Raw genomic sequence first — 18,526 nt, forward strand, 5'->3', positions numbered from 1 at the left:
ATGAAACATGACATAAAAAGATAAACACAATAATTTATCTAATAATACATTAATATTGCCGACGCAGTCCATTAAACACCAATTTCAATATCAACAATCAACAGACACAGTGTTGTTCCATTGAATCAATTCATTGTTCTAGAATATCTACGGAGAGTAGTACGCATTGCTCTTCAACTTATTCAATAGGAACATATTTTTAAAAATCCTAATGATTTGGCAAATTATCTATGGGGAAGATACCTTCTAAAATGTACAATTAAAATAGTTTACTAATACATCACCAATAATATAACATTACACACTACGACATAAGTAAATAAAAGAGGCAAAATATCTTTAAAAAATGGTGTTAAATAAATATTTACAGGTGTAGGAAGTACAGTTTTCAAATACATAGGTAACCTGAGGGTGGTGACTGACCGGGGCATTTCGTCGTAACATCGTTCGCGGCGAGCATCAGCGAGCATCCAAAACTATGGATGGAGCGCTCGGATCGCTGTACTGACTATACGAATGCTCGCATCGTAACGTGTTACATTACGACGAAATAGCTCCGGTCAGTCACCACCCTAAGAGACCTTGTCACTACGTTTTGACTTATTGACAGATAATTTTCAGTAGCTATAAAATAATTATGGTATGCGAAATAGGCAAATTATTTTTATAAAATCTACTTGAAATGTCTCATAAATTTCCAAATAAAAGAGAATGCATACCTACATTTTATACAATTATATATTTTATACAAGTTTAAAATAATAATTCAAAAGAAAGGAGTTTCAAAAGCTTTGTAAGTTTTTAATTATTATTAAAATTGACTAAAAGAAAAAAGGCATTAAAATTTCAATAACTGCTTAAAATTTAAAAAGATGTCTTAATTAAAAATAAATAAAATGAGCGCATGCGACAACAACAAAATGTGTTCCATAATAAAAAGTGAATCCCACATCAGACATGCATTTTTGTTAATACGCAAGGGTTTTGTTTTTTAATCAATACCATCAAATCACATTACAGTATATTTATTAAGTATCATGATTCAATTTCTACATTTATAAAACAAAGATTGAAAAATGAACCACAAAATCGATTTATATTCAACCAAATTCAATGCAATATATACACTATTTTAAGAATGAATGCATAAAAAAAAAAACAAATAAAATGCAGCACTAAAAGCTTCAGAACAAGTAGAATTCTTTGACCTTCATGCAGTATTATGGATCTAAACGATAAATGACAGTTTCTATAATTTAACTTATTTATTGATAAATGTTTATAACTAAAATGTAATACGGTACTCGGTAACTATGTACCTCACAATGTCAAATTAAACTACAAAGTATCTATTGAATTTTTTTAAATAATGTTAAAAACAATCTCTTCCTGCTGTCCGATTGAACTGCTTTCTTTCTTTTTTATAGAATCATCAATATTAACACATTAAAAAAAAGTAATTTTTAATCTAAATAATACCCAATACAAAATCATAACATTGGTGACTAGGCCATACTTGAATTGAATCCGTGTTGATTCAAACAACGCATCGGTGTAGAAAACTGATATTGAAATGTGATAATTTGTAGCATGTTTCAAAACACTTTTTTGAAAATGTTTTTAAATGAACGCTTGGAGCGCTTCTTCTTCGCGACTTCTTCCGGTTGTGTGGAGGCGCTGGTCTCCGACACATCGCCGATACTCGACCAAGTGCTGAGCTGCGGAGACTCGGTGCCAGCCCTGATCTGTCGATCCTCCGATCTAACTTCCCTATTTACCGCATCTAGTTTTGTAGGGGTGACCTCCCCGATGGGCGACACTCCCCGCATCGAAACGTCCGACGTGACACTTTTGGAACTTTGCCGGCTAAGCGCCGCCCTAAAGAAAGCCGGGGAACTCAATCGGCGAACTTTGTCTGAGCTTTCTCTGTCCGGCGTTTTCTTCCCGAAAATGGAACCGTTGGTTTTAGGGAATTCCTTTTTAGGTGTTATTCCATTTAAATTATTTGGCACTTTCATTTCACCCATTCTGCTAAAGTCCACTGGCTCCAATTCCGGAGCTATGAACTCTGCTTCCTCTAGTACAAAAGGTATTTCTAAAGCCGCAACGTCGATATCTGGACCGAGCCAAACATCCTCTTCCTTTTTGGGTGTTTCTTTTCGTGTATCAACTAGTTGCGCTCGCGAGGGAACTGCTAGAGAATAACTCCTCTGAAACACCGGAGATTTTCGTTTTCTTTTCTTCTTTTCATTTTTCAATAAATGGCTAGTATCTTGCGTTTCTGTATTTCTCGTAATAGCCAAAACCTCCTCGGACGGTCTCCTCATTTTGGGCTGTTTTAGTTCTCCCATCAGACTAGTAACTGTCTCTTCCGTGGATTTTCTTCTAATTTTGACATTGTCTCGTTTGATATTTATTTCGGGATTGCTTAATATTTTATCGGGTTTGTCATTTTTCCCCGAATAATATCTTCTGAAAAGATATACTACAAACACTGTCACTAATATTTGAAATACTAAAACATTAAACAACGAGGCGCTGCCCAGAAAACTGTCTCTATCAGTGAGCAACACGCTGACAGATGCGGAGAGTTGCGCTATTTGCTGCTGAAGGAAAATCATTTCCTCCATACTCTTGTGTTCTCTCTCTTCTGCCTTCCTGCTCTCTTCGTTTATGGTCATCAGGGTTTTCTCAAAGGTCCTCTGCATCTCTTCCATCTGCTTCTTGTACCGCCTGCTGAGCTCTTCTAGGTATTGGCCAGAAAGAGACATATTCCGCTCTAAGGCCTGGAAAGAAAAAAAGAAAAAAAAGTTTATTGTAAATCAAATACAACGTAGAATCAAATGTTGTTAAAAAAATAATCTGCTCTAATTAAAAGCTGTATGAAAATCGAAAATCAGGTTTTCAGCCGTCTCCCAGCATGTTAAATAATCCAAGGTTCGCATCTCGGATACATCCAAATAAAAGGGTCTCTGCTAAATAAAAGCTTTTCCAATCCAACCATAGATGGTTCAAATAAACTTACATGTACACTGTGTGTCATGAGATTACACTGTACATGTGAGTTTGAGTCTGATGATAGTAGGAGTTCCAAAAATTTGAGTAGTGTGGTTGTCAGTCATGGGTAGAATGGTAAATGTTGCATGTGTGTAAAGTAAAAGTAACCATTCTATGACAATGACTTCCATATTCTTCTTCATCTATGTTGAGATGTCAAAAATGTAGAAAGTAGGAAATTTAAATTTGTAATAATTTACCTTGATCCTATTGGATAGTCGTAGAAAGACAGATTCCTTCTGCCCTTGATGAGTCAGAGTCGGAGCAGCATTGCTGTGTGGTGATGGTGTGGCGGGATCCATGTTGGTACGCTCCAGCTCAGAGAGGAGTTTGTCCAGTGATATTTGATCTTGTGTAGATAGTTTCATGTGGACTTCTTCTACTCCTTCCATATTGTCGGCATCATTATTTACTTCATGCGGAGTGATTGAACTATCCTCGTGCGTATTTTGGGGTTTCGTGTCGACTACAGTATCTTTAAGTGAATTGATGATCTGCGCGTTATCGGATTCCTCTTTGGTAAGTGTTTCAGTTTCCTTATGTTCAGCCGTATTCACCATACTAGTTTCGATATTTTGTCCTTCGATAAACTGTTTATCGTTTTGCTGAGTATTTGTCAAAGTCTTCTCAGAACCCGGTGAAACTGTTAAAACGCTGGGTTCTAATGGATCTACATCATTTTGTAATGTCTTTGTTGGCTTTATATCTGTTATTGACTCGTTTTCTAAGTCTGTGGGTGCGGAACTCGTAATAGATGGCACTATATCCGGCTTTAAATTTTCCTTCATTTTATTTTTACAGGATGGATCGTCGGTATTTTCGGAACTTTCGCAAAAGGGGTTTTGCAACAAGTCGTGTAAGGTTCCCGACTCGGCTGCTTTTTGAGTTTTCTTATCTATAGTCAGATTAGTAGTTACATTTAGATCAGTCTCATAACTCGCGTTAAGTACAACCTTCTTCTCGACAATCGCGAGCATATTACATAACGCCGCCACATAGCTCGGTATCAACAGTGCCGAGATGTAACTCGCAATTTCAGTCTTTATAGATGAAGTTCTTTTACTCTTGAAATCCAGCCCGTATTGCTGACACATATCCGTATTACAAAGGGTATTACGAATCAGCGGAGCTTCCATCAAATTATTCAGGATGTCATTTTCGCAACTCATCAAATCGTAAACGTCGGTAAACATGGAATTGCTGCAATTATCACAGACAATGATGTGGCTCGGAGTCTTGCATTTCTTTGTACTAGTCGGCACTGTTTGGATATTCTCCGACGAGTTCTTAGCGTCGCTCCCCTTCACTAATACTTGAGCGGCTTTCTTCATTATGGACATGACGGCGTCTCTAGCCGAGCCGAACAGATTTCTCGAAAGTTCTTGATTTTCTTTATCGGAAGCATCTTCTATTATATCATCGTCATCGTCATCATCCGCAGCCTGATTCGATTGGGAATGAGGCGAGTTCTCCGTTTCGAAAACTTCAAATTCCGAAGTTCCGTAAACTCGGAATAAAGAAATGGGGCAGTAGTGTTCCGACCCGTAGTAAGAATGCAGCTCAAATTTGATGAATTTTCCAAAGAGGTAGGGGTGTAAATTGAAAGTCTGGATATCTCTTTCATCTTTGGCAATGAACTGACCGACACTGGCCCAATCTCTAGTGGGAAATCTATCACTAACATGTACAGAAAAATTCTTAGGAGTGGAAGAAAATAACTCAAAATTAGCTAAATCCACTTTTTTAGCTTGTACGGCTTCGCAAAGTTCTACTATGAACCATATCCGACTATTGCAAGTGTTGAGCATATACTCGTCTCTACTCGGAGACAACACGAAGCTGGAAGAACCCGACTCGGGGTTAGCCGCAACAATTTTGGCTCCACAGTCCGGAGAAGCGTAGTTCTTGGACCTGACTTTGAGGTTCACATTATTAGAGACCGTTCCGAGAGTAGACTGGGCCGAATGGTTCACCCCATTTTCCTTGTTCTTCTCCGCCTCTTCCAATTGTTTTTGCGCCCACTCTGCGAAGGAAGGTATCTCTTCCTGGACTTGGTTGGAGTTATCTGCGACATCTGCTTTCTTGATGGCTTCTGTTTCCGATGTTGAATTATCACTTTTCACCTGCACTACACTGTCCTCTGTAACATTCTTAACGTCTAGTGTTCTTTCGTCTTCTTTGGGAATAGCCTTAACGACATACTGTGTTTTGAGATTATCTTGAGATTCGGATACAAGTTTGGCTTCTAAAACTTCGGCTGTGGAGTTGGATATCTCCGGAGGGAGCTCCAAGGTTACGGGAGTAGTGTTGTAGTCTGGTTCTACGTCGGTGTAGTTCCCCTTGTCCAGCTCCAGCTCCTCCACGAGGCTATTGGTGAGCTCCGCTGCGGCAGTGTCTACCAGAGTTACCAGCACCGGTTGTCCAGTTTCAGCCAATCTGAAGAAAATAACAATAATAAGATACAATAAAAAATTACCTAGAGTTAGAACTTCACCTAAAAAAACACATTCTAATTCAATTTACCAATATATAGTTTGACCAGAATAAGCAGGTGTTCGCGGATGGCGCATATATCGTAGCATGCCAACCCGAGCACTGCTCGCGTCTTTCGACTTGTTTGCATTACTAAGATAAACAACCGAACTGAGCTCACCAGTAGCTATTTAGTGCTTTTTATTGGAATTTATTAGAAATTTTTTGATAAATGAGAAAAAAAATCTTTATTTTTTTATTGTTTTTTTTTAAATTTATTTATTATATTTAGATTTGTTTTTTTTTTTTTTAATGTAATCTTAAATTTTTAATTGCTTCTGTAAACTCTTAAAATAAAAATTAAATGAACCTATTTCTATGAAAAAAAAAAACCAGCATTAAGTGGTTAAGGTGGAAAATTTATTCAAAACAATTTGTGCATGCTCACGCTCACATATTATTTTTTTTTTTAAAAGAGAAATATTTGTATTTTTATTATTTACACAAATATTTCAATTTCACACTATTTCTGTGAGCCTAAGCGGCTCATTATTAGAAATAGGTATCAAATTGTGGTAGAATGGGTTCGAATCGAGAAACTCTGACTCAAGAGTCTACAACACTATCCACGGGACCACAACCCGACACTAGAAACGAAACTGAATATATAACATTTATTGGATGGTATATTTTTTGCGGTTACTGTTGATTAATACATCCAGTATTATCAAGTGGTAATAAGCATGACAGCATAATGTATTTTTAAAAGCTGTATTTGTGGTAAATTTTTAATAACATTTTTTCTCCTTCTCCTTGCTGCTAAATCTATTATTGTACATAATACCCTTTTTTTTAATCTCTGAATGTTTTTTAATAGTTTTATAACGTAAATGTGGAATTGTTTAGTTGGCTTTTTTTTTTTTTGTTAATGTAATGTAATGTCTTTTATTGTTAATGTAACTATTGTTTACTATATATTTTTTTTATATGCAAGCTGTACAATTCCCGAATAATAAAAATAAAAATAAAATAGAATAACAAATATGTTAATTAAATAAATAAAAGAAGTCTCATTGTTAAATTAAACTCAGTTAAAAAACAAAAAGTAATCAATAATTTTATATCAATATTTTTATTTATTGATCTCTTGAAGGTATTTAAATTATTTATAAAATCTATGTAATTGAACTCAAATTGCGGAACAATTTTGACGAAAAACCACATATAAGTAATGAACATATATTTTTTAAAAATTATTATAAGATATTGCAAAATTAAAATTAAACCGTACATAATCATCTCGATTTATCCTTATTAACAATATGAAAACATAAACCATGAATATAGATATGGATAATAATATTATTTTTGGAAAAAAATAAAATAAAATAAAATAAAAGTATATTTATTCATTATTTTATATTACTTGTAAAATATAAAGACTCCCATTTGAGGACTTTCAGAAGTATGTAAAATACATAGTTCTCAGTAATTCTTACCTAAAATACAGATCGGTGGAGAGGCTCCTGGATGCAGGTTGCATCGCCAATAAAAAACACAATATCACTTGGTACAGTCTACCCAACATCTTGGTACACCGTACTCTCGATGGTATAGTTCATAATTCACAACAACTTGGTATCACTGTCTGAACTCTTCATTTTTATTTTAGTTTTTTGCAACTTACTCGAACACATCATCTGTTTATGAAAGTTCGAAAAGTATTAACTGGGGAATTTTTATTCGGGTCGAAAACATTGCGATGGACCATTTGAATATAAAGTACGCTCATTTCATTTGCAGACTACTTTTGTATCTAAATAATGAACATGAAAATACATCACTAAGAGATACGATGTTAAAATATTGAAAATTTATAAGATTAATACTACGCGGAAGATCGCGAAAATTTAACAAAAATTCACACAAAACGCGACTGCTCTCCGCTGACGTCGGCGCACTAATGAAAAGTGTGACGAAACAGTTGACGACTGACGGTCAACATCGATGGCAGTTCAAATTCGCGTCGGAAAATCGGCAAGCAAAATGCGACAACGGAACCAAAAGAATTAAAACATTTGCTATATACAATTCGGCAACAACAGATATGAAAAATTACCTTTTTTTGAATGACGATTTCAAATATCTACGTGTACGTTGTTATAAATAATATCGAGTAGAAAGTTGGCAAATCATTGAAATGGGCATTTTAACGACATCGGCCGTATAAAAATGGATCATTAACTGTTGTGTTTTTTTACGAAGTGTCTTTCAATTCTGCTCTTCTCCGCTTAAAACCAATAAAAATTTACTACGTAATTCTTCACTGATAGTGTAATGAATGATTAAATATTAATGAAATTTGCAACGTATTTAAATATTTTATTTTTTGACATCTCATCAAAGATGAAGAAGAATATGGAAGTCTGGGCATTTACGGGGCTGACGACCGTCATCGGCTGGTTTAAGTGATCACTTTACACACGTGTAACATTCACCAATTCTACCCATTATTGACAACCACACTACTCAAATTCTCGGGTGTGATTATAATCCAGGATTCGGACCTCACATACTAATATAAGAGTTACTGCTTAGTAAAAAGCTTCTTTACATCTCACCAATAGATGTCTCTAGTGAAGTTCTAATAAGACAAGAACAAGGTTTCTAAATTGGTTCATAAATGTATAGAACTTCCGAGAATTTGAGTAGTGTGGTTGTCAATAATGGGTAGAATTGGTGAATGTTACACGTGTGTAAAGTGATCACTTAAACCAGCCGATGACGGTCGTCAGCCCCGTAAATGCCCAGACTTCCATATTCTTCTTCATCTTTGATGAGATGTCAAAAAATAATATGAAAATAACTCCTGTAATTGGAGATAATCCAGATTTTGTGAACAAGTATTTGGACACACTCAAAATGTTGTATTTAAATATTTTATTATTATTATAAATATTCTCTAATACATTTATTACCAGACTCCAAATTCACATTTTTGTGAGTTAAATTCTCTTTTTTGTAAAAAAAAACTCACATTTGCCAAACCAAAATCTCAATTTTGTCAAAACCAATTCACGTTTCTCTAAGCCAAATTCACACTTTTAACAAACCAAATTCTTTTTAACTTACTCAAATTCTCGTTTTTGCCAAGCCAAACCCAATTCATATTTCTTCCAATCCACATTCTCGGTTTCAACCCCGATTCACGTTTTTGTAAACCAAATCCTCATTTTTGCCAAACCAAATCCTCAATTGTAACAAAATCAAATGCTCATTTTTGCCAAGCCAAACCTAACTCATATTTCCACCAAACCATGTTCTCGATTTCGACCAACCAAATTCTCATTTTTGCAAACCAAATTCTCATTTTTGCAAACCAAATTCTCATTTTTGCCAAACCAAATTCTCACAACAACAAAAAAATCGGTGTATAAAGCGAAATTTAGAGTCTTATTATAGGTACTCGTACACATGCTGAAAATGCACTGATAAACGCATATCAAATTAAACAATCATTTATCGTATTGTCTTAACGCCGGCGTCGATTTAGCAAGAAATTTACTTTATCAATATAATAACATTTTACGATATTAAAAACAATTCTAGAAACTTCTCGGAAATTATTGTATTATCAGCTGCTGAAAATACCCGCGAGTTTGTTGAATCGAGTTGTAAATATGTATTATATTTGAACATGTCGTAGAAGGCCACAGAAATTCAGAATGTATTACATAATTTACTATGTAATTTATTTATTTATTTATTATGTAACTTTAAAATGAAAAAAATATATATAAGATTATTAAACACATCTTTTTGCAATTCGAGCCGTCGTATTTTCTTTACAGGCTAAGCAATTGTCACAAATTAAAATTTTATGTGTTTTTGATAATAAAATACAATTTAGTAGACTCTAAAAATCAGTGTTTGATTTTAACATTTAATACAGTGGAAACTCTCATAACGAGCATAATGCATTCCAGAATCTTACTCGTTAAGCGAAACAATTATTTTGTTTTGACTGGCACGGAAGTCCCAGCTCACAAGTGAACGTCGTGAAAAAGGGACTTGCCCTCTCTCTGTAACTCGCTATGCGAAATGTCTCTCGTTGAGGGAGCCACTTTTTCACATTTTTTTGCTCGTTATGAGAGGTGCTCGTTATGAGAGATTCCACTGTATATAAATTAAAATGGAGTTCTACAAATCGAACGCCCATAAATTACATTAAATTATAGTAACATTAAACATAAAGAGTAAATCCACTCACGAGTTGGCATAAGCTATGAAACTTAAAAAGTTGAAGCCTGAGTAGGGTATATAAATAAGCGGTGTTGCATAAGCCGTAGCTAGATTTTAGAGTCACTTGGACGTTAGGTAATTCAAAAAAAATCTAACGCCAAATCTATAAATAAATCTGCAGAGTTTAATCCATGATTAAGCCTCATTACAAAGTGTAGAAAACTTCATTCGTGGTAACCAAACGGAGGCTACACTGTTTGGGGCTGAGTTTACATATCGCTCACTCCTTTCGACAACGTCATATATCAAAAATGGTCATTTTTCAGTTTTGCATGTTTTCGGAATGCCCAGAAAATGTACTATATCCCAGCAAAAGTTGCATATTTTTAACTTAATATTTACCCGCTACAGGGCAGAAAGTGTTGTATTCGCATTTTGAAGAAAATGTACTATATCCCAGCAAAAGTTGCATATTTTTAACTTAATATTTACCCGCTACAGGGCAGAAAGTGTTGTATTCGCATTTTGAAGAAAATGTATTGTTTATTATTATTTTTTTTTTTAAATAGTAAATATTTTTCTAATTAAAAAAAAAAACATTCAGGTTTTACCTAAAAAGATCTGTTGCACAGTAAAAAGTTTAATAAGTGGCTTGATATTTATTTTTAATACATTTCATTATATTTTTAAACTTTAAAAACGATCTCCTGCAAAATCAAGTTTTTTGATTTATGACGTTGTTAAAAGGAGTGAGCGATATTATATAATGTTACAAAATGTAACATAATTTACATAAAACGATGACGTATGCACGTGTGTATTTGGCGTAAAGTATTTTGGGGCAGCCGAAATAGTGCATACGGCGAGTTATGCAAATTAGGCCACCAAACTCGTTCGGCATTTTGAGCGAAGCGAAATTTGGCTTCCGCGACGACCAACGGGTCGTAATGCATATTACAAGAGGTCACATCCATACAGGGACGTATGGTGTACGTATGGACACTCCCCGCGAGCACCTGATCCCGCCTTGGAAAGGGTCCAAGGAGAGCAGCCTTCGAATCAATAAGTAAGGGCGTGGATCTTCAATTTTCGAAATTTTGTGAATGAAAAAAATCTTCGTGCCAACTGTTATATCAGTAATCGATTTAGCGGTAATTTAAAAAAATCTAAATGTCAAAGTGGCGCCAAGATACTAAAAATGTATCACAGAACCAAGACATCTTCAATTTACAATATTTAAAAAAAAAAACAAGTCTTAGGGAGATAAATCCAGTATTTGTGAACCTAAGGCGAGATATTCGATAGCTTACAACTTAATTTGCTTTAAACCCAGGTAAAATGTAACATGTTTACATGTTTTTTTTGTTGTTGCTTAAAACACAGTTTTTGAATTGTAAAAATTGGTTTTTCTTCGATATAAATATATGTTTTTGAAAAGAAATGTGGTATTGAAATGTAAAGAGTTAATTTTTATTTTATTTTTATAAATATAATATTAAAAAAAATTCCAATACATTCTAAAAACAAATGTTAGTAGAGACACGTGTGGCCTCTCGTGCAGCAGGTCGCTTACCGAATTTTATGTTTGCGAGTACCCCCTTAATAAAGATTAAGACGTATTTAAAATATCAAATTATAGATTTTTATAAATATGTAAAAAGATAAGTTAAAATAATATTTATAATATACGAGTATAAATATAATACAACATATTCTATTAAATTTAAATGATTCGTTCATCTTTTTTAGCCAAACAGGCAGTTCACAACGAAGTGCTAGTGCCCACACTGATGTATGGAACCGAAATGTAGATAAAAAAGATACTATAAATAAATGTTAGGCTGAGTTCAAGAAAGATTATTTGAGGAGGTTTGTAGATGTGGATCGAATGGATAACGAGAGAAAGACTAAGAGGGTATATTTGGCAGGTGTGAACAAGAAAACGGAACGAGGACACTTTAGAAAATGAGGTTATCGCGTAAAACTGAAGTCAAATGGATTATTATATGTATACTTATATATGGTAAAGCAGTTTCAGGTAAAGGCATGGATAGGCCAAATGCCGTATGTTTTGCGTCGCTTTATTTGCAATTGTTCACTTGATTGTTGGCTATAAACAAGATGATAAAGCCAATACGCATTGTTCAACAAACCGTGTTTCGAGGCGAGATAAGGGACTATGGCCCCCTTATTGTTACTTTAATCTTATAGCGGAAATAAACGAAACAATTTCATTAAAACTAACCTAATTTGAACATGACGCGAAACTAAAAGATATCAAAAGCATATGGAAGACTTGAACAATTCGTTTAATAAGATGAAGGTGAAAAATGTATGGTGAAACTCAAATTGAATCAAAGTAGAAAAAGATACGTGTAAAAATGAAAGAGAAACATTATTTGTATATTTGATTGATGACTATATTACCTAAATTTCGAAGGTTGTAAACACATTGTAAGTGACAGGAACGATTTCGGTACAATTATCTGTTGTCGAAAGCCAGTATCAGGTCGCGGTTGTGACTGATTTGGTCACAAAGTACATTTTCGGTGTTCTGGGCTACATTCTGGGCTTTATTTTACGTTATATGAGATTCCTTCCCAAGTATTTCATTTGCGACTGATATGGTCACAAGGTAGGTACATTCTCGACGTTCTGGGACCACATTAGCCACATTCGAGACCACAATTGCTCATGGGGTTTATTTTACGTTATATGAGATTCCTTCCCAAGTATTTCATTAGCGGCTGATATGGTCATAGGGCACATTTTCGGGGTTCTGGGACATTATTAACCACATTCAAGATCACAATTGTTCATGGGCTTTATTTACGTTGTATGAGACTCTTTCTGTATGAGAAACGTCTGAAAAAATATTTTTCGAACTTCCTTTTTTGTTTTTTTTTTTAACAATATTTAATAATCTAATTTATTGCCATTCAGAATAACATTTCCATCATCAGGTCAACTATACTTGACCTGATAATGGAATGGATAATGGAATGGAATTCCAAAACCGGCAGTCGTGAAGTAGTTTATAAATGGTATTACACAAAGTGAGCCATGAATGATAAGGAGAGTGTTATATTAGCATACCACAAAGGTAACAATGCTTTCAAAATACAAAATACAGTATTAATTTATTTCCGAAAGGTGAATTGGTCAAGTTTGCAAGGTAAGACATTTCGATCACTCCTTTCAAGAACGTCATAAATCAAAAAACTTGATTTTTCAGGCAAACATTTTTAAAGTTTGAAAATATAATACAATGTTTCAAAAATAAATATGAAGTCACGTATTGAACTTTTTACTGTGCAACAGGATCTTTTTAGGTAAAACCTGAATGTTTTTTCTTCATTTGAAAAATATTTAGTTTATTTAGAAAAAATAATTAAACAATACCTTTTATTCAAAATGCAAAATCAACACTTTCTGCCCTGTAGCGGGTAAATATTAAGTTAAAAATACGCCACCTTTGCTGGGATGTAGTACATTTTCTGGGCATTCAGAAAACACGCACAACTGAAAATTGACGATTTTTGATCTATGACGTTCTTGAAAGGAGTGAGCGATTTGTATTATACTATATTTCCAAATCGAGTTTATTTTTTTCTATCACACACACAGTATGGGAACGAGCAGCCGATCGTGCAATTAAAGTAATTTGTTGTATTGAAGTTCATTGTCCACCCACTGGATATATTATACGGGATGGCATGTAATTCTCAATTGTGACACTTGGACGGGAAGTCTGTCGTTTAAAAAAGTCCGAGCCCACGGATCGGATGGAGCTTAGGTCGGACAAAATACCCACGAACAAGACGGGGCATAAGCCGGACAAAATATCATGATCGAGATGGAAAGATTGATGAAGACATAGAAAGGAGAGTGAATGCTGGGAACAAAGTGAATGGTGCACTGAAATCAGTTATAGCAAATAAAAACCTATCAGCGGAAGCTAAACTGGCAGTGCACAACGGAGTCCTGGTTCCAACTCTAATGTATGGAAGTGAAACATGGAGTTGGCAAAAGAAGGATGAAAGTAGACTGAATGCAGTCGAAATGCGATCTCTCAGAAGAATGTGCGGCAAAACGATGTACGATAGATATGCGAATAGTGAAATAAGGAAGGAATGCAAAGCTGAGATAAGCATTATCGATAAAATTAAGAAAGGTGTGTTGAGATGGTTTGGACATGTAGAACGAATGAGTGAGGAAAACAGGTAAAACAAATTTATGAGGCGAATGTTAGTGGGAAAAGAAGCAGAGGAAGACCGAGAAAAACATGGCACGATCAGGTATGCCAAATACTTGAAAGTGGTCAGGTTAGGAGTAGTAACAATCGGCGGGTATGTATGAGGAGATGCATGAACGTGGAAGAGGCGAAGAATGTTTGCAAGGACAGAGTGGTGTGGCGCTCTATTCTCTCTGCCTACCCCTGCGGGGAAGCGGCGTGATGGTTAGTTAGTTAGTTAGAGATGGAGAATAGGTCGGACAAAATACCCGAGATCAAGATGAAGCATAGGTCGGTCAAAATACTCACGATCAATATCTTATTGATCGTTAATAAAGCAATTGAAGAGATATTTGACAAAGTATTGTCGTATCATTGACAAAGTATACATCGTAAATTCTTATCTATGGGCTTTTCATATTTATAGCGGCAAATCGGATCGTGATTTAGTAGATACTAAAAATAATCTTCAAATGTTATGTTTATTATAATAATGATTTTGGATGATTTATATAGCGCCATGATTTTAAGGACTCTTATGTTGAATACTGTGCCGGTCATATAAAATATAATAGATGGTAGAGAATATATAATGGCTTTAACTGAACAAGAGTCTTCTTCTTCAAATCTTCAAACTCTCATCCGCACCCGATGGTCATAGGGCACTGCATTATATAAACGCAGTGTTATCTTGATCGTCAACACATTAAAAAAAGTAGAAAAGGTGCCCTCCGCGTCAGGTATCAGTCCAGGGTAATATTGAATAAATATTACAGTAAAAAAATATCTCATATTTATTTTAACCACCCCTGGGAATCGAACTTGGGACCTCCAGTACGGTAGCCGAGCGTGTTGACCATTACACTACGGAGGCGGACAACAGTACGATCGCCTATTTAATGGACCTTTCCTATAAAATATTACATTTTAACAGGATTTTGCGAATACACCTATAAGTATTGCGGATACATTGTGTATTACTAGTTGTATCCATTATCAGACGCAACAGCTATACGACGATACGATAAACAGTAACGGCGAGATAACGGTGTCCGCCCACTGAAGGCCGACTACTGGGCGAGGTGTAGGAGAATGAGGGCGGGAGTGTGTGGGCGGAAGGGCCGCCCAGGGCGCCGCTTGAGAGTGCTACAGCTTCAAACTAACCTCGGCACTGCAGGAGACCTCTCAGGAGCAGCAGGTCAATGACCAGAGGGATCTAGGGATCGAGAGATCAAGTGAAGATATGATGAAGGAATGACGCATGGATTATGTTCTTATGACATATTTTTTTGTGAAATTTCATTGTAATAATACTGACTTAGACTAATCACAATGTGATGTAAAAAATAATTAAATTGCGTTAATTAAATACCGTTGATTAAATTGTAAATAAAAACACTTGTTAAACCACTCTAGTGGTAAAAAATAACAAGCGTTTTTACGATTATTTATAATTTAATTGAAACCAATTAATTTCATTATTGCCTGTGATAGGTCATAAGCCCTGTAAATACCCAGACTTCCATATTCTTCTTTATCTACATTAAGATGTACAAAAAATTAATCCTGCGTCTCCTGAAAAGTCGTTATTAGCCCCATTCAAGGGATCTTGCATCCCTTATGTCACCGCGACCATATTAGGTCTATTGTGACCTCCCTCTGTATTACAGCTCACTGCCAAGACCTGCGTGAGTCATGTAACTCACGATCTGTATTGGTGGTAGGAGCTTCACCTTCTCGGAGTCCAGTAGAGGTGCCCCAAGGATGTGACTTCGTTTGCGAGCGAGTGCGTCACAATTGTAGAGAATGTGGGTTGGCGTTTCCCCATTATTAGCCCCATACATTAATTTGTATTTCGAATGATAATATATTCACCATGAGGTAGAATAACTGATAAACACCCATTTATAATGTCTTCTATGTGACATTGTGACAATTGCAAATTCTTTACACGTGTCCAGATGAAGGATAGGACAACGAAGTTCAAAACACCCGCAAGAGGTGTAAACTACAAACAGGAAAAATCTAGAATAACTCAAATAGAAAAGCAGTTGTATTCCTCGTGATGATTTAAGCAATTTAATTTGACCGACGAATCTCCTGATTGCTCTCCGCGTGATTGTGTAATCGTCAGCACCGCCTCAGTTAAATGGATTAATCTGCTTCCAACTATCGTCCATGTGGTACAACATCAACTCCCACTATCGTCTGGCCGAATACTAGTCCACAGAACCAATCCAATACGGCAGATACAATCAAAGTCTGTGGACGTTTTGGGGGGAAAAAATGGCCATGATTCTCATCTAGATACCTGACACAAAATTTGCATCGAACTCTACATACTTCGCATTTCAGATCCATTGCGTGGGAACAGCATAATATTATGTAACTGAATGTAGCCACCTACAAACTATGATAATCTGAACAGCCGACGTAATCACACATGCATAATAATTTTTGTTTTTATTTTATTATTTTATTTGTCAATTCAACAGAACAGTTACATAAATTCATTAGCATTAACAAGTAACACAAAACAGGTATTTCTACCATTCCAGTTACAAAATTTCCCATTTGTAAGTTAGTAAAAATACCTGGAAGAGGGACGGGAGAGAGATTAAGGGGAGAAGGGAAAGATCAAAGCTCAAGTCAAAGACAAAGTATGTGACAAAAGGGACACACTACGATATGAATGTCGACTTACTATGTAAGCGATCTCAGTGCTGACAACGTCGAGTAGCACATATCGAAATTCCCATATTCATCATTGACCAATTTTGATGAACGATAAACATAGGAACTACATATATTTAAAGTTTGTTCTACTCTATGTTAAACAATTACTGTGTCTGAGAGTATGTAATTCAACACTATTTTGAGTGATGCCAAATACTTGTTCACAAATCTGCATTATCTCCAATTATAGGAGTTATTTTTCATATTATTTTTTGACATCTCATCAAAGATGAAGAAGAATATAGAAGTCTGGGCATATTCTTCTTCATCTTTGATGAGATGTCAAAAAATAATATGAAAAATAACTCCTATAATTGGAGATAATCCAGATTTTGTGAAAAAGTATTTGGACACACTCAAAATGAGGTAAATTAATTGAGGTAATATCACACTACACTCAAAATGAGGTAATAATTGGTAACACTCAAAATGAGGTAATAATTGACCAGTCTGATGATGTCGGTAACGACGAAACCCGGTCGCTGGTCAAATAAAAAAAGTGGAAAAGCTAAAAATATTGGTTTTAATCTAATAATAAATTAATTAATTAACAGGTCAAATTACTAGCTAAAATAATTCAACACTTGCGAATTCGTTGACTAGACGGAGACAAAGAAAAATAATTAATTTATATCCAGTATTGATTTAGGTTAAAGTACTACTTTTGCAGGTCAATACATATTTAAATGCGAGGTCACATAGGGTAAAGTAGACGAAGGCTACATGTCCCATGGGCATAAATGGCCATCCATTAATATGAGATGCAGAATAAAAACACTAGAATCGGTTGCTGTCAACATCACACCGAGGCTATATACTGCTCTATGATGTCAACCTTAATTTATTATTACAGTCTTTAACTCTATTTAAAACATTTGCCACGGTTCGGGTAAAACACTTGACGAATGTATTGAATTGCCATACAGCACATTAGAAACGGTTTCTGCTTATTGTGTATAAAACATTAAACAATTCGCCTGTTTTCTAATTCAAACGTCTGTTTTTCCAATTCAATCAATATCATTGTCTTTTTTATAAGAAAAATGATAAATATTGTATTTGATTCCGCAGTACGAAGCCGGAAAACACATTAATCACAATGGAAATTTAATTTGAAATTATTTATGAACGACGCGGAAAACTTTTGCGGACTTTTCATCATTTTGTCAGCCTGAAATACCGTACTAACCAGAGATAAAAGCAGTTACTACGATAGTATATATTGCAACTATTACAAGTATGACCATTTGCAATTTTATAATTATTTATATAACTGCTGGTCATCAACCGATAATTGGACATAATAATTACGTTTTATTTCCATAAAAATATACTAGCACCTGATTTGATCCGGAGAGACCGCATTTTATAAGCTGTCTAGGAATTGATGGCACTATAATAGTGCGGAAAAGGTATTATATGCATATGAAATGTACTTAACAATGTACTGAAATGGTTAAGAAAGTTAGGTTGCATCGAGAGAGGTGTAGAAAATCTCCGTAAAACGTGATGTCTCTTAATAACCAGTCAAGTTTATTTGCAAACGTTGACTCGAACGCCGAACAACTTTCGTTGACGCCGGGTTTCTGTATGATCGTGATTTTTTCTTAACCGTGAGTTTGTTAAACCAGACATTCGACTAAATACGAGATTGAACTTGAGTAAGGTCGGGCGTGCGAGTACCTGACTACAAGCAGTAATTGTATGTAGTCAGCCGAATAACAGCTATTAGCTAGAATCTAGTTTTGGAATCTTACGAGTCAAGAGTTTAAGAGAGTAAGTGAA

General features: G+C 35.2%; 1 protein-coding gene across 6 annotated transcripts in view; it reads right to left on the bottom strand.

Moving 5' to 3' along the window:
- Positions 1-1,012: 1,012 nt before the first annotated feature.
- The window catches only part of LOC148310395 (SUN domain-containing ossification factor), a 58,951-nt gene continuing 41,437 nt past the window's right edge, over positions 1,013-18,526 (bottom strand). For 3 of the 6 annotated variants that reach the window (XM_088258544.1, XM_088258540.1, XM_088258543.1), the window contains exons 2-4: positions 7,029-7,229; positions 3,258-5,493; positions 1,392-2,786 (exon numbers count right to left, since the gene is read on the bottom strand). In XM_088258544.1, coding sequence (XP_088114670.1) covers positions 1,596-2,786; positions 3,258-5,493; positions 7,029-7,117 — 3,516 coding nt within the window. In that variant the 5' untranslated portion in view covers positions 7,118-7,229 and the 3' untranslated portion in view covers positions 1,392-1,595. Of the gene's footprint in view, positions 2,787-3,257; positions 5,494-7,028; positions 7,346-18,526 lie in introns of all 6 variants that reach the window. The other 3 variants (XM_088258541.1, XM_088258542.1, XM_088258539.1) reach the window with 2 other exon arrangements.

Source organism: Brachycentrus maculatus, unplaced genomic scaffold (assembly GCF_059751285.1).
Source record: "Brachycentrus maculatus isolate JH-2025_06_01 unplaced genomic scaffold, ASM5975128v1 h1tg000097l, whole genome shotgun sequence".
NCBI classification, from domain to species: domain Eukaryota; kingdom Metazoa; phylum Arthropoda; class Insecta; order Trichoptera; family Brachycentridae; genus Brachycentrus; species Brachycentrus maculatus.